Genomic DNA, 17285 nt, shown 5'->3' on the forward strand with positions numbered 1-17285 from the left:
ATTTGTTCATGTTATATTAATTGACAAGCACAACTGAACATCGACGTACACGGGATTTTTATTAGCTGGTTTCCGATTCTCCTTTCTTGTGGGAAATTATCAAACAAACATTTAAACATAAGGAGCAGTTATTTTTACTCATTTTTTCAATAGTTCTTATTTATACTCCATTACGAGCACAATTAAACATGAGAAATATATAAACACATACGATTTTTGTTCACTGGTTTCAGATTTTTCCTTATTGTAAGAATTGGTTGAATAAACATTGACTCATAAAAAGAAATTCACCTTTTCATGTTTCCTTTCTGTTGTTAATATTCTTTCCTTAATCACAGTCTCAGCACTTTATTTTGCACATGTGACCTTAATAGAACCCCTGTACGTTACTAATAAAGTCGATATTAATAAAGATACGCATGCAAGAGAAAGTAAGCTGTGAGATGCAAAAATAAATCGCTAAGAAACAGGCACCACGAAGTCTCCTGCGCTCCCTGGAACACTACACTACTATCAGTTCCCTTATCGCTGCCTTATCTCCCTCCTAACTTGACATCTTAATTCGCAGTGACAGTGTTATCGCTTATCAGATTTGTGACCTGTTACACATAGCATTTCTTGATGACTGATATGAATTAACGTTTGTTCCTTAAATGATGTTTTTCAGAATATAATTAAGTGTACAGGCGATTTGTTTAGTTTTGAAGGAGTGTGGAAGTCTATGAGGGCCAAGGAAGCTAAAATTCTTTATTATTTTCGGTTGACAGCTCCCGGATCTCCACACACACACACACACACACACACACACCATTACCACCACCACCACCACCCCTACTACCACCACCACCACCACCACTATCACCACCCCTAGTCACAAGGGTCGCTTATGTCAGAAAACACTATCGATCCCACTTAACCTAATCAGTGTATAAATACGCATCTATAATAAGCCTCAGGGTCATTGTCAACAGTGCTTTTGAGGTGTTCAAGGATTAAAAATAAATGGTTCCTGGCAGAATCTCTATGCATGAATGTTTACGTGTGTGTGTGTGTGTGTGTGTGTGTGCGTACTTAACTGTATATTTGTAAGCTTGAATCAGCTTGTACATATGCAACACCATGGACGGGCAATCATCGCTATCTTAGGCATAAACACCAAACTTTTTCATCCACCTTAAATTGACAAGGATTTTCGTCCATTTACAGCTTATTTCCTGAAGCTCAATGACCGAGACAATATTAGTACTACTCCTCATCCTTCCCAGAGCACTTCTTTTTGACTGTCACTACTTGGAACGCGAATTATACCACCCAGATAACAGAGAAGCGTACAGTCTTTAATGTCACCGTTTTCTTCGTCACCAACTCTGTTTACAAGGACTCACGTAAACCAATGTATCGACGCCAAGTAGTTATATACACACAGCTCAGGACTCGCATTTCACTGCCCTACCGCCCCGTCCACGGTCACTGAGAACGGTATAGGGGAAGGGTGGCTTATTTCGGTACTGTAAGCCATTTCAGTGACCCAGTGTAAGGTTTGTCTTCTTAGGATGGTCGCGTGTACAGTATTTTGTTTCTCTCCACCGTGACCTAAGCGAACCTCAACTCTAGTCTGGGTTGAAAGGGGCTAGGGATCTTTGTCAGGCTAGAACGAACGCGCTCAGTCCTTCTCTTAACCTACACCATACCACTGTTTACAACCACAGCTTTCAATTTCGTTATTTGTGCCTTGTGTTCGCCCTTTCCTGTTCTTAACCACCATTTGTGTCATCTTCTGTCCTACCCTCCTCCTAACCTACACCATACCACTGTCTGCAACCTTTGTTTCTTTCTCACTGCCTCGTATCTGTCCTTCCTCCTCATAACTCTCTCATAACTACATCCTTTTGTTTACACGGGCAGGCATAAACACGGGGATCACAGACATACCCAGCCTCGCCATCATAATTCATCCTCTAGGTTCTCAGACAGCGATGTAGGGTCAGGGTACACTTTAGTCTGTTTATTTTCGCCTGGCAACGATCCTTAAAACTTCTCGCCTCAGTTAATGGCCAGGTATAGTCAGACTGGAAGGTAGTTTTGACTAATGACAACGAAGACTTATTCCTGCCTCATAACTAAGACTCATCGAATTCCATGCAACTGCGACTTTGTAATGAATTTTGGAGAGTGGTCTATTCCCGGAAATGAAAACAGACAGACTATAATGGCTCGTGATGGAAAGTTCGTTTAGCCTGGTAGTCGAGTAGATGATAATAATAATAATAATAATAATAATAATAATTATTATTATTATTATTATTATTATTATTATTAGTGGCAAGCTTGGTGGTAATTATGATTTGGGTGACAACATCCCACAGTGAATGTTCTTCACACTGTCAGGTTGCTACTTAAAGGATCAGCATTCAATTGTTCCTCTATCGGTTAAGCCAGCTCCGTGCTTTCTTTACCCCAGCGCAGTTGTTGACAACATACGGGTTTTACTCGCCCCTGTGTAGAGGACAACTCTCATGTGTGGGGAGGCTTCTCAACAAGATGAAGTCAAAGGCTTTTCGTCTCATTAACTCTCCTCCTCTTACTGACTCTCTTGGATCTCTGTCTCTTCACCTTACTATTGAATCTTAGTCTCTTTCCTTCCCTACTTCATTGGTCACTGCTCCCCTGAAGTGTCTGCTTGAATCCCTCCACCGCTACAGCAGGCGCGTAGCACCCTTCTTGCAGCAAACTTTCATTCATATTCTGTCCAGCTCTCTAATCCAAGAGTTGACCTGTTACTCCCAGTCCTTAATGTATGCAACAGGTCAGCTCTGGAACTGTCTTCCACTGTCTGTATTTCCTACTGCCTAAGACCTCTAGTCTTTTAAACGCAGTGTGTCCAGATATCTCGAAATGAACACATCTTGAATTTGACGATTTTATTATTATTATTTTTTTATAAACAATCTTGCAGGCTTCGAGCCTTTGATTCCTTCCTCTTTGCGTAAAGAGAGAGAGAGAGAGAGAGAGAGAGAGAGAGAGAGAGAGAGAGAGAGAGAGAGAGAGAATAAAAAATGAAAATTTATAAAAAAAAAAAAAAATACATCTAATCGTTCAACACCATTCCTTTCCATATAATGCATGATTTTAAAAAAAAATCTTAAGGACAAGGATATTCTGTTGATTGAAATATAAGCTTATGAAATAACTTTTATTTCAAAGATACACGAAACACATCCACAGTACAGTACGTATATACTGTACATGTAAGGGAGAAATGTAAACCTACTAACAATTCCAAGCTCCATACTGACTCTCTCTCTCTCTCTCTCTCTCTCTCTCTCTCTCTCTCTAAGCTAAAAAAAAAAAATCTGATTATGGAAGAAAATAACACTTAGTCGAGCATTAAGCGTCAATTCAAAAACAAGTATTTTAGAAGGTGAAGAATTAATGACCTTCCGTAATCTTAGGGAAAATGATCCGTGGGTGTGTATGTGTGTGTGTGTGTGTGTGTGTGTGTGTGTGTGTGTGTGTGTGTGTGTGTGTGTTTAACCTCTTCAGTCAGGCGATTTATTTATTTACTTCTCAAGCACATTACACCTGGCGATTTGATACAGCTAACACTGACCCCCACTTATCCAGAAATAAATGAGGGCCGTGTCAGAAAGCATTACACCTACGGACATAAGGATCTAATACCCTAGAATCGGATCACTGAAGGCTTGCTCTTGACCGTGCCCTTGTAGCAGGCGGAGGGCAGCGCTCCCTGGTACGTGTCGCAGATCAGCCGCTTCAAGTCCTTCTGCGCAGCCCTCAGCTGGTACTCCGTGAACCTCTGGAAGAAAAGGGGCAGTTGGTAGTAGTAGTAGTGGTGGTGGTGGTGGTTGTAATAGTTGTAGGGGTAGCAGTAGTAATAGTAATAAAAGCAGCAGTAGTAGTAGTAGTAGTAGTAGTATGGTAGTAGTAGTATCAGTAATCGTAGTAATTTCAGTTGTGACCTCAAGTTCATCTGAAAACGTGAACCTTGTGGACCGCTGGCTGAAGTTTCCCTTGTTCATCAGTCAACTATCCTCCTTTCGAGGATGTGAGGGAGTCGAGACACTTTTGTATAACCTGGCAGCAGATCTCCTCGGCTATATCGATGCCACCACGTGAAGGTGTCCCCCTCCATCACTTCAGTTGGTTTAAAACGTAAGAAAACACTAAGCTGCAAGGTAACATATGATTTTAAGCTACCAGTTACTTTAGGAGTTCAGTACTAAAGAATCTAAGTGTCAAATGGTGTTAGTGCCAGCCAGCATTAGGTTATAAGTGCAGTTTTAAGTGATACAAGCGTCAGTCAATATAAGTGCCATTTGACGTAAGTGTATAAGTCCCGGCCATATATACAGTGTGTGACAATTGATTTAAATTCGAGTTAACGTGAGAAAATAAGTACCAGTCAATATAAGCGGCAGGTTATATAAGAAAATATTTGTCAGTCAGTCTAACTAGCAGTCAGTGTAAGATTATAAGTACAAGTCAGTGTAAGAAAATAACAATAAATACGTCATTGTGCTTAAATGGTAAAAATTAATAAAAAAGACACATTAGTTTACTTACGTTGTTGATTAAAATCCATGGAACGTAGTGCAAAGTCGGCCGAAGTTGATTTTGTTTCAGTGCCACCTGGAAAAATAATTTATTTTAAATGTGAGCTAATTTTCGTGGTAAGAGTCTGAACAGCAATGAATTAACGTCAGAAATAATTATGTTTATTTTTTTCATTTTTTCGATATTCTATGCAGCTTGGCAGTGAGGCCACGAATAATGCATATATGGTACGGGACACTTCAGTGTCTAGTCTGCTTTGTTTCTCAAGTGTCTGGTAGATGTACGAGTCAATATAAGAATATACATAATCTTAACCACAACTTACTGTAAGCTCAGAAAGGTGTAAAGAAAGACTCTTAAACAATCTGAGCTCACTAAAGTTGCATATGTGGTACCAAACACTTAAATATCTACTCTACTTTGCTCTTAAAGTGTTTGGTAGATGGACGAGTGAAGATGAAAGGCTGTGGAGTGTCAGGAAGATTAACGAGTGTATAATTAGAGTCTAAATCAACAGTCTTAAACACAACTTAAGCTAAAGTAAGAGTCTAAATCAAGAATTTTAAAAACAACTCAAGCAAGATTAAGAGCCTATATCAAGAATCTTAAACGCAACTTAAGCTATTATCAGAATAATAAAAACAACTTAAGTTAAAGTAAGAGTCTAAATCAAGAATCTTAAAACGCAACATAAGCAAGAGTAAGAGTCTAAATCAAGAATCATAAAAACAACTTAAGCAAGAATGAGGGTCTAAATCAAGAATCTTAAACACAACTTAAGGTAGAGTCAAGATGGGAGATTAAGGAAAGAATCTTATGCACAAAAAAAATTATGCTCCTTTTTTTGGTGTACCTTATACTGGAGATCCATTCCCTCTGGCGACCTCATGCAGTACTCCAGCCAGCCAAAATTTACACCCACGGACAAGGCACACTGGGAAAAGGTGTAGGGGAAGGGTAGGGGGTAGTGAAGATTGGTAGGAACTGTAGGTCATCATCATCATCATCATTTCAAGTAATCATTGTCATCATCATAATTATCACCATAAAAGAAAATCAGTATAAGAATAGTCACTGTCATACTTATTACATTCATCACAGCAAGTAATCATCATCATCATCATCGACATTTCATTATCATTATCATTATCATCATGACAATCATTAGCTCACGTAATCACATCATAATCATTATCATCATCAAGTACCGTAATCATCATCTTCATTATTACCTGGGTCCCTGCATCATCATCATCATCATCATTATCATCACCATCATCTCACCTGGATCTCTACATCATCATCATCGTCATCATCATCATCATGTATCATCATCATCATCACCATCTACTCACCTGCGTCCCTACATCATCATCTTACCTGGGTTCGCCACCACCATCATCACCATCATCATCATGATCATCACCATCTACTCACCTGCGTCCCTACATCATCATTTTACCTAGGTTCACCACCACCATCATCACCATCATCACCATCATCATCAATCTCACCTGACTTCCTACTCCAGGCTCCCCCAGTCTACTCATAACACAGTTGAGGAAGTTCATGTATCGTCTAAGATCCGGAATATACTTCTTGGCACACGTGAACATCATATTGCCCTCACACTCCTGCCTCCCATTCTGACACTCGAAGCGGCAACCGAGACTGTCTGCGATGTACTGAGGGATAGATGGATAGGTTGGTGGTTACTTTGATGGATAGGTAGGTTGGTGGAGAGACAGAGCAAGAGACGGACTGGTGAATTGCTTCAGAGAGAGAGAGAGAGAGAGAGAATATACAGTAGTTAGAATGCGATGATGTCTCTAACTTGGGCCCACAAAGAAGTTATAAGTCTCTCCTAATCTAATATAAAAAAAAAAAAAAATGGCTTGAAAGCAGTAAAGAATAAACTGTAAAAAAAGACCCTACTGTTAATAAGGGTGTTTTAAATATAATAAATACATACTGGTGACTCCCCTTGTGCCTACAGTTCGCTAGCTAGGATGTCGTTTATTTAAGTCCACACAAAATTTAAAAAGTCTATCACCTCACACACACACACACACACGCACACACACACACACACACATACACACACACACACACACACACACACACACACACACACACACACACAAATAATTAAAACATACGGATGACTTTCCATGTGCGTGCAATTCGACCGCCATGATGTCCTGCAGCTGCGTCCAGGCCGGGTACAGCTGCTGGGTGATGAACTTGGCCGCGTCCTTACACAGCGCCTCGTAGTACACGGTCACCTTCACGGGGGGCGCCCATCCTGCCATCTGACACAACGAGTACTGGGTTTAGCTGAAGTTTGGTATTTTTTTTTTATCACACTTGGCCTAAAATAGTTTCTGCCCTCTGAATAGTTTATGATAATACTGTCTGGAAACGTCACGAGAATGCTATATAATGCACCCTCGTGGAAACAGGTTCTCTCTCTCTCTCTCTCTCTCTCACCGACTCACTTGCGCGGCCACGGAGAGAGCCTGTGTGAGGAGTAGTAGACCGGAAGGAGACATGCCGACGACTGTGCAATGTCTCTGTCCGGCTCTCCTCTCTCTCTCTCTCTTTCTTACGGGGTCGTGAGGGGTCGGGGGCAGGGGCAGGAGGGGTGGGGCAAGGTCAGGATGGGCGGGGCAGGATGGGCGGGGCAGGATGGGCGGGGCGGGGTCAGGAGGGGGGGAGTTTAGGGACACACGTGGTAACAATGAAGAGTACAATCGCTGGCAAAAGTTCCCTTCGTCCCCCTCTTTCTCGAGTTACCCCTGTCATCGTGGCTCCTGAAGGCGTTGAAAGTATGGTCCGAAATTTAGGTGACGCGGGACTGTTCGTTGCACCTCTTCTTTTGCGATCTAGTTTTCATTATTATACCTCAGTCGTTGTCTTGTACGTCATTTATATTGTTTTAAAATCGACACTGTTTGCGTCAGTAATAAACAAGAGGATAATGAGGTGCAATATGCAAAATAAATCACTGAAGAAGAGTTGTTACGATGCCTCCTTCTCCATCTATAGAGTGGATGCTGAAACCCTTTTATTTTTTATGCACATTTGTTACATCTTTGGTAGAATGAGGTTTACCCTCGTAAACTCTCTCTCTCTCTCTCTCTCTATTTCAGCTGATAAAAACTAAGATACTGAACCGGAGGTTACCCAGACAAGGTTGTATTTTTTATAAGATAGCTCAAACGGTACTTTAGGTATCCTGGATTTGAGGTACAACGAAATCCTTAACGAAAACATCAATGTGCACCTAATATGGATTACGTCTCCTTTTGACTCATCGTGAATGTTGAAGCAGATAAGCTGCTACAGCCGCTGTCCAGTAAGAGACAGTAGACAGTAACACTGGTTTGTCAACACTCTGAAAACAGTTATACTAAGAGAGCGAAAGCCAACCTTCTGGGAAAAAGTAATGTATAACGGACACTAGTGTACTTGTTCATCATTCTCTGACACAGAAGCCCTGTGCTTATAGATCATCGCGCGGAGTCAGCAGATTCCTTGACGTCACTGGTGCAAGGATAAGATTACATTATAAACATCATTGGCAAGTGTTAGCGTAGATTCCAAATACAAACTAGGCAAGAGAAATCTATCTCACACACTGTGGCAATATCTAAGGCAATGTGAAAAAATGGAAGAATACATTAAATGCATGCCAAGGAGGGGTAGAATGGGCTGTGAGAGTATGGTGGGGAGAAGAGCCTGGAAAACAGACTGGACATGGAGTAACATAGAAATGCATCCCTAATGCCAGACTCCAAAGCAAGGTGCATCCCGGAAACGTCACGAATAACGGAGGGAGGACTGTAGGGAAAGGGATGAGAAAGGGGATGAGAAAGGGGACGAGAACATTGCGATGAGAGGGGAATAATAGTGATTAACTATGGTTGCAATTTTGTCGATACTGAAACTAAATATCATATTAATATGAAATATTAAAATGTCTCACGAATAATAAAGGAGTACAGTACAGTATGCATACTGGTGCCTTAAAAAAATGGATGTGCAGCAAGAGAGGTTGCACGATGGATGATATGAGAACAAGGTAAAAATGGGAAGCGAGAGAGGGGGTGGAAGGATAACAAATTGGGGAGAGAAAGAGGTAGAAGAGAGGAGAAAGAGTGGAGGGGAGGGATAGAGGGAGGAGCAGGGGAGAGACCAGAAAGGAATTAGCACTGAGACTATACTATCTTTTCATGCAGCATTTCAGAGCATAAATTTAATGCATTCTTATTTTCAGATGATTACATACAGTACATAAAGAATATTGTGTTCCGAGTATACTTCAGAATTTCAAAAATAAACATAGGCCATTAAAATGCAAATCTTTCAAGTCTCCTCCATACAGTATTGCCAGACACTCACCATTACACCTGCTGGATTTATGTCGCCGGCTGTACATTCTTTCATTGGCACTTCCTCGTGATGTGCCCCATATTCTAGTGCTGGTCTGTTGTTGCAACTCAGCACTCAAGATGGGAAATAGCAATTTTTGGTCAAGTTAAAGTGAGAAAAGTATAGTTTGAAGGGAGTGAATGATAAGAGTAGGCTTATAGCTAAGGGCCGTCTAGGTTGTATAAGTCATACCATACGGGGAGGCGAAAGGGGACGCTACGTGGAATAGAGAGAGAGAGAGAGAGAGAGAGAGAGAATGTGTATGTATGTGTGTATGTATGTATGTGTGTGTGTGTGCGTGTGTGTGTGTGTGTGTGTGTGTGTGTGTGTGTGTGTGTGTGTGTGTGTGTGTGTGTGTGTGTGTGTGTGTGTGTGTGTGTGTGTTTGAGCGCACATGTACAGTAAGGTAGGATGGGAGGGACAGACAAGTGTGTGTGTCGGGGGGAAGCAGGAGAGGGGGTAGACAGATGCGTGTGAGTGTATGTGTGTATGTGTGCATGTTTATGTATGTATGCATGTATGCATGTATTTACGTACGTATGCATGTATAGATGTATGTATGTATGTGTGTATGCATATGCGTGCATGAACGTGTGTATGTTTGTATGTGAGAATATGTGTGTGTGTGTGTGTGTGTGTGTGTGTGTGTGTGTGTGTGTGTGTGTGTGTTGGGGAAGAGGGTGGAGGGGGGAGAAGCAGGTGCCATCACTCCCAATTAGGACGTTATATCATAGCTGAGTTACGTACGGAAGGGGGTTACACGCACGTCGCTTCCTCCACATACGGCTGAGAGCAGATATGCAGGTGAAAAAAACTTTGGCTTTGTCCCTTTGTGATTGTGCTGGTGGTGTAGTTAGGGGCAGGCGAGGTATAGGGGGAGATAGAGAAGAGGGTTTCCTACTTAAAGAGTTAGCATTCTTAAGTCTGTCTCTGTCTCTCTGAGTCTCTTCTCTCTTGGTTGTGTTGGTGGTGGAGTTAGGGACAAGCGAGATAATATAGAATGTGCATTGCTTCTTAGGTTTAAGTATTCTTGAATCTGTCTCTGTCCCTCTGTGTCTCTTCTCTCTTGGTTGTGCTGGGGGTGGATTTGGAGGGTCTGTGATGAGTGTTTAAGGATAGCGTTGGTCTGTGGCAAATAGTAGAGCTTTGCGCTGTATGCAGGGTTGACAAAAACCAATGATTGTTTTTAGAAAGAACAACAAACAATGTTTTTTAAGCCATTTTTTTTTAAATGTTTTTTTTTGTTTCAATTATATTTAATGTTATTCTTTTTATTCCTGCAATTCTACCCCTATGTATATCAGTTTGACCTGCAATTACTCATAGATATAATATAAAGAAGGATTTAGGAAGCTTTTATTTTAATTTCGATACATAAAAAAGTGAAAACATTTTGTGGGTTGCATACCGCAGCTGCTACAAGCACAAGTGTTGAGAGGCTATTTTTCTTACTTGGACTGATACACCCCAAACTAAGACATAGACTGGAAGTGGTGAAGGCTAGCTAACTGGTATTTCTTCACAAAATTTTGAACAAAGATTGTAATTTTGATGAGTCAGTTGACCAGCGGTCTTTCTGCAGGTTTATTAGTTTGCTGAGTGATTTTTTTTTTCAATGTTTCCCTTTCTAAAATACAGTATTAAGATATCTCTCAGGGATGGTTCTCAGTATACTATAAATTTTCTTTATTAATTACATATGCTGCCTTCCATTATAGTGTACACCGTTTTTTTTTTCTCTGTTAACAAGGCTAGAAAGGATTTCTCTAAAACAAACTAGCTATAATTTATTGAAAGGATTAATAAATCTGTCCATTTACGTACCCTGATGTACCATAAATAGGTTTTTAGTAAGAACATTTAATTAAACGTTGCAGTTAGCCTTAATATTTTTAATCCTGCTATTAGGAATACGACTGTACATAATTAAAAACCTCAAGTAACTGATAAACGATAACAAAAAATATATACGAACCAAGAAGAAATGGAGTGGCTTAATTTTTTTTTTTTTTTTTTGGCCTGGTTTAAACCACTTGATTTAAACCATTGGTTTAAAGCGGCCAACCCTGGTTTTTGTGCTTTGTAGTTTCCTAATTTATGTGTAACTGAAGGTGTTGGGTGAAAATACTGATATTATGCATTCACCACTCTCTTTCATTTCCCTCAAAAGTCATGTAGGAAGCAGGTTGGAACATTTGCATACAATATTCCATTCTTCTCTTGCAAATTGCGTTAGTAATGGGTGAAAATATTGATATACATGACCCTGGCACTGAACATAATATTTTTTCTCTCTCGACAGCTGTGTTGATTGCTGAGTCAGGCACAAACATCCACAACTTTCAACTCGCACATCGAGACAGAGGAGGGTAACGTGGGGGAAAGAAAAAGGGGAGAGAGACATGGGTGGAGAAGAGGTGCGAACGACGAAGGAGGATGGGGGAGAGTGGGACTTTTATACGTGGATCAGCAACAACCTAACTATGCTGCTGTACATCCTTGCTACCCTCTGGCTCATTAAGAAGCTCATTAACCTCGTCCGACTAAGGTAAGTGATCCGTGGATGATTCTCTGAGCCGTATCTTCGTCAGCATAGAAGTCTTTGTACCCTCTCCTCACCGTTAAGTATTACATTTCGCGCCGTGCATTTCTTGTATGTTGTGTGTATCTTTTCACACTGATATAGACTGCATAAAAACAGACAAGAAGGAGCACACACAAAAATGCAACGCCCGTGCCCACCGACTGGTCTACGGCAGAATGTTTGACTTTGTTTTATGATCTTGATCTTCGACAGATTGCTTGTAACTCGAATCACTTAGTTCTTGCCTAACTTTCAACTCTTTCACCAACTTTCGTTCACATCAGATCAAAGCTGTTTGAGTTTACTTTGCCCGGTTAATTTAATCTTTGACCTTTCCGTGACCTTGACCTAAGATTTATTGTTCTCAAAATCTAATATCTTTAACCTTATTTTAGCCTGATCTCTTCCACAAAGTTAAGTCTACATGGAATAAAAACTTTAAGCTGGCCTTGTCCTATGACCTTGACCATGACCCATTGTTCTCAAAATCAAGAGCTCTCTTCGTTGCCTGCCCAACCCCTCAACCAAGTTCGGTTAAAACTGGATTTAAGAAGAAAAAAAAAACTGAGTTACATCACACACTTGCGCTCGAACTTGCCAACACCTGCTCTTGGTTCGTGCGGGCGGGTGTACCAAGTATATACCAATGTGCATTCTCACTGAAAAGCTTCCGAACAGCTGAGTGCGATGGATGTGGCAATGAGCAGCATGGAGCTTATCACACTGAAATGGTTTGTATATCTGACTGTTAGTGACCCTCTGTGTATAATGACCAGAAGTTACTCTCGGCACAGATAATACTGCCATACAGTACAACCGAGAGAGCTGTCTTCAGAATCTTCTTTTATTTATTTATTTATTTATTTATCGGACTGCATATTGCTCATAGCGTTCGAAAAGTTTTTTGGTGTAAGTGTACTAAAGAAGTGCTAGGGAGCCTCCTTGATCTATGCGAATACGACCCTTTGTGTTTACCTTATCTCTCGAAGCCGGAAACGTCACTTCCTGACAAGGACCCTAAACACCTCTGGGCTCCGTTGATGGCCAAGTGTAGTCAGACTCGAGGGTGGATCTGGCTATAGTTCTTTTTCCTTAACTTGGCTCAATTTTCGTCCTTTTGCTGCTGATTCACGTAGCTCCGTGGCAAAAAAAAAAAAAAAAAAAAAAAAAGACACATGCTACCGCTCTACATACGTTCCATAGCACTTCTTTGTGACTAACATCATAGTCAAATGTCGGTCTATTCTTACAACTCGGCATTCTAGAAGGAGAGATGGGAAATTTTAGGCCAAGTTAAAGTTAAAGGAGTATAGCAGCCAGGGAGATTGATTTCTACCACACAACTAAAGCCAACTGAATTTCACACAACCATGACAGTGTATTCAGGTGTAGGTGAAGCCCAAATTTGTCGGATGAAAGAATATCACCCATAGTTCACATTCGGGGTGTAAGTGTAGCCCAAAAGAAAGCCAACCACCTATAGTTTATTTTTACTGCTTCAAGAAGATTTTGTTCAATCTGAGATACGCCTGCCGGTACTGAAAGGGAAAGTAAAGGAACTGTGTAAAAGCAATGCACAAGCAGCTCAACATGCTGATCTGACTATGCGTGTGTTAAAACCTGACTGGATTCAAAGTACGATCCAGCACTAGAAAGATATGCTAGCCTACTGAAGGGGCGGTGATCTCGTGCGGTTAGGAAGCTTGCTAACACCTCTTCCTACGCTTTCACTCCATCGGGGATTCTGTAGTGTTTGTGGATACTAGTTTTGTGTTGTCTGTCTCTAACCTTCACCATCTATTCATTTCCTATTCACGCTGCCACAACCACGCCTACACCAGCAGGATGAGCGTCCCCGTAATGTAAGAGACCGCCACGTGAGCTTCCAGTGGCAAGGACGCTGGTGTATGCACTGACATTGTGTTGTTCAGAAAAGATGTTCTGGGAATCGAACCGAGGCTGCATGAAGGTTACAGAAGGAAATGTGTGTGTGTGTGTGTATGTGTGTGTGTGTGTGTGTGTGTGTGTGTGTGTGTGTGTGTGTGTGTGTGTGTGTGTGTGTGTGTGTGTGTGTGTCATTGATATCAGTTTGTCTGTCTTCTTCCTTCCCTCCTCTTTTCTTCTTCACTTACCTTCCCCTTTTCCCTTTGTTGTAATTTTATCCTTCCAGCCATACTTCCTGCTCTTTCTTAGTCCCCATTTCCTCGTAAGCTTAGTCTTCATAGGCTTTTCCTTCTCCATTTTCTTCTCTGCACCTCTTACACATGATGATGATGATGATGATGATGATGATGATGATGATGATAATGAATCTCCATTAATTAATTCATGCATGTATTTTTCATCAGGTTTTTCGCGTACGTGATGCATCTATGCACCAAGGACGAGTTTCCCCAGCTAGAGGAGGTCAAGAAGGACCATTTTGCTTCCATGGCCAAAATCACCTCACACGACCCCGAACTACGCAAACAGAACGCCATTAGGGTGCTCGAGATTGGCGTCGGCACGGGTGAGTTGGATTCGGCATTAATTCGGTTCCGTTTCATCATTTAAGCTTTAGTTTCGGTCGCGTTTGCTTTGGCTTTGGTTTGGCATTGCTTCGGTTTCGTTTCGTTCGTTTAAGCTTCAGTTTCGGTTGTTCTTGTTCCGGTTTTGATTCCAGCTCAGTTTGGTTTGGGTTCGTCATTGATTCAGTTTCGTTCCGGTCGTTTAAGCTTTAGTTTCTGTTCCTTTTGTTCTGGTTTTCATTCCCTTTCAGTTTTGTTTTGGTTCGGTTCGGTTCGGTTCGATTCGGTGTCTCTAAATTTTAGTTTTGGTTGAGTTGAGTTTCATATTGGTTTATTATATATATATTTTTTTATTCGTTGTGGTTTGGTTCGGTTTGACTCTTCTCCAGTTCAGTTTGGTTTAGTTCAGTTCGGTTTTGGTTCCGCTTTAGTTTCAGTTGGTTCGGTTTGGTTTCAGTTTGGAGTGGTTGGTTTTGAATGGTCTGGTTCAGTTTGTGTTCTTTTGGTTTTGGTTTCGGTTTAGCTTGGTTTGGTTTTTGGTTCCAGTTCATTATGGTTTGGTTCGGTTCAGGCTGGTCCCTTCCACCCCACGTAAATAAGATGATGATGATGATGATGATGATGATGATGATGATGATGATGATGATGATGTTTTTAGGGGTTGCCTCGTCTCCATGGCCTCCCCTATCTAACACAACCCCGAACTCGGCAAGCCTAAGGCCACACGGGGAGCTTCAAGATGGCCCAGAGATTAGCAGGTTTACTCACGTGCAGGTAGGCGGACGTTAGCAGGTCTCACAGCCCTCCGTGCTTACTTAGGAACTTGGCAGAGAACACTATGGGGAAGATTTCTAGTACATTTCTTCCTTGTCTGGAGTGATTCTGTGGTTTCTAAACAATGAAGATAGATAGATATATGCTTCTAAACTTAAGGAATAATACAAATGATATACCGCTGTACTTATGCAACTGTATGAAAATCATAAGAGTATGTCACTCACTCACTCAATCAGTCAATGGGTCAGTCAGTCAGTCAGTCAATCAGTTAGTCTGCTGTATGTTTGTCTGTCTCTAACTCTAACTCTACGCAGGTGTCAACTTCGCTCACTACCCCAAAGGCAGTCGATTAGTGGCGGTGGACCCCAACCACGAGTTTAAGTCTTATTTTGAGGCCAACAAACAGAAATTTCCCAACATCGAGGTGGAGGACTACATCGTGACTACAGGTGGGAGGAGGGAGCTGTGAGAGTAGATAAAAGGGGAGTAGATAGAGCGAGAATAGAGGGAATGGGAGTAGATACAGTGGGAGTAGATGAAGTGGGGATAAAGAATGGGAGTAAACACAATATAATGAGAGTAAAGCAAATGGTAGATATAATGCCTGAAGGAACTGACAGAACGGCAGTAAACCAAATGAGGGTAGACAAGCTGGAGTAGACTAAATGTGAATTGACATAAAGGGAGTAAGTTAAATGGAAAGCTGACCAAATGGGAGTAGATCAGTTGGCAGTAGAAACAGTGGGAGAAATTCATATGGGAGTTGACAAAATGGGAAGTACGTAAAATGGGAGTAAACAAAATGGGAGTAGATCAACTGGGAAGCAGACCAAATTGAAAGCAGACAAAGCAGAAGTAGACCAAATGGGAAGCAGACCAATTTGAAAGCAGACAAAATAGAAGTAAGTCAAATGGGAACAGACGTAATGGGAGAATATGAAAAGTGAGCACAGAAAATAGGAAGTACTGAAGACTGAGTAAGGATCCCCGAAATTTATAGGCTGTGTTTCTTGGCACGACAGGGGAAAAGATGGACATGGTTCCTGACGGCAGCGTGGACGTGGTGGTGGTGACGCTGGTCCTGTGTAGCATCGACGACACGGCCAGGTTCCTCGGGCAGATCCGCCGCGTCCTGGCACCAGTGGGTAGAATGGCTTAAGGTACAATCGTGACAAAGTGTTCACCGACACTGCTCACTTCTTTGCTGGCTGTGGCAATGGAAAGAACTACTCGTATTTTCATATGATAGCACCATCAAGAACGCAGCAAATAATTGTGAGAAGGAAACACACTCTCTGTTGTTTGGAGAGGAATGAGAAATTTAGAAGGCAGGACACAATGCTGGCAGAGAAGTGTTGGTGAAATTTTGCTCATGGCTGTACAATTAACTATACCCTTTTTACTCTAACTTGGCCTAAAATTGCCATCTCTCCACCTTGAACACTGAGCTACAGCAGTGTATTAAGGCTAGATTATATCACTAATCTTGAAGAATCTTAATGGAAAGAATGTAGAGTTACAGTACTGAATTATTCTACCATTAAGTGAAAAACAAAACAAAACAGGAAATGGACAAAATTCTGGGCCCATACAAAAGGCCTTTCATAAATTGCCTTTAATTGTCTGCAGATAACAAGAATAAGATATAAAAACTAATCTGCCAAGCTTCAGGTCGCGTCCACAATGAAAGCTGGCTGGTGCTGAAAGGTGCGCGAGGGAGCTATGTATCACTGTAACTCATTGAAGTGGCCCCACTGGATGTGGGAGGGTGCGGAGGAAAGCTTCTATGGGTTACAGTGATGCATAATTCCTGCCCACAGCACCCCACGCCAGCAAGCATTCGGTGCGGACGTGACCTAAGGAATCAAGTTCATTATCTGATTTCCTGAAGCACCAACTAAGCACACCCGGTCTTTCAGGGCGGGAAATTCTACTTCATGGAGCACATCGCCGAGTTCAACCTGAAGAAGCACTGGCTGAGGCGCAGAATGCAAGACGTCTTCACCTACATCATCCCCGTGTGGCCTTGGGTGTTCGATGGATGCTGCCTGGACCGTGAGACTCTGCCAGAGATCGAGAAGGCTGGGTTCTCAAAGGTGGAGGCTGATAGATACTACGCCCCCATCCCCCACTGGGTCTTTTGGCCGGAGCAACCCAATCTTAAGGGCATCGCGACAAAGTAGTGGATGCTGGGGAGAGGTGGTGGTCTAGTGGACAGAGGTAGTCAACAGAGGAAGACAGTTAGAGATGTCCTTGGGTGGTAGGCTATTAGAAGTCGGAGAGGTGGTGGTCGAGATGTCCGTGAGTGTTTTAGAAGTCGGTTGTTCAAAATGACGGAAGTTCAGTTTCAGGCTAGGGTAGGGAACAGTATGATGGTTTGAATTTCGTTAAAGCAGTTTACTAATCTT

The 17285-nt window shown here is 41.8% G+C and overlaps 2 protein-coding genes across 2 annotated transcripts; one reads left to right on the forward strand and one right to left on the reverse strand.

Moving 5' to 3' along the window:
- Positions 1-3682: 3682 nt before the first annotated feature.
- Positions 3683-7127, reverse strand: LOC145398496 (gamma-interferon-inducible lysosomal thiol reductase-like protein). Its single transcript, XM_080271372.1, has 4 exons — positions 7074-7127; positions 6735-6887; positions 6090-6260; positions 3683-3817 (listed from the first exon to the last, which is right to left on the reverse strand). Exons 1-4 carry the CDS (start codon positions 7125-7127, stop codon positions 3683-3685), a joined length of 513 nt encoding a protein of 170 aa, XP_080127498.1.
- Positions 7128-11328: 4201 nt separating this feature from the next.
- Positions 11329-17267, forward strand: LOC145398332 (thiol S-methyltransferase TMT1B-like). Its single transcript, XM_080271222.1, has 5 exons — positions 11329-11557; positions 13942-14102; positions 15192-15326; positions 15900-16018; positions 16797-17267. The coding sequence occupies exons 1-5, from the start codon at positions 11412-11414 to the stop codon at positions 17058-17060; spliced, it is 825 nt and encodes a 274-aa protein (XP_080127348.1). The 5' UTR covers positions 11329-11411; the 3' UTR covers positions 17061-17267.
- Positions 17268-17285: the final 18 nt, after the last annotated feature.

This window comes from Coenobita brevimanus, chromosome 45 (genome assembly GCF_032717465.1).
Source record: "Coenobita brevimanus isolate Jiangsu-jjx chromosome 45, ASM3271746v2, whole genome shotgun sequence".
In the NCBI taxonomy this organism is placed as follows: domain Eukaryota; kingdom Metazoa; phylum Arthropoda; class Malacostraca; order Decapoda; family Coenobitidae; genus Coenobita; species Coenobita brevimanus.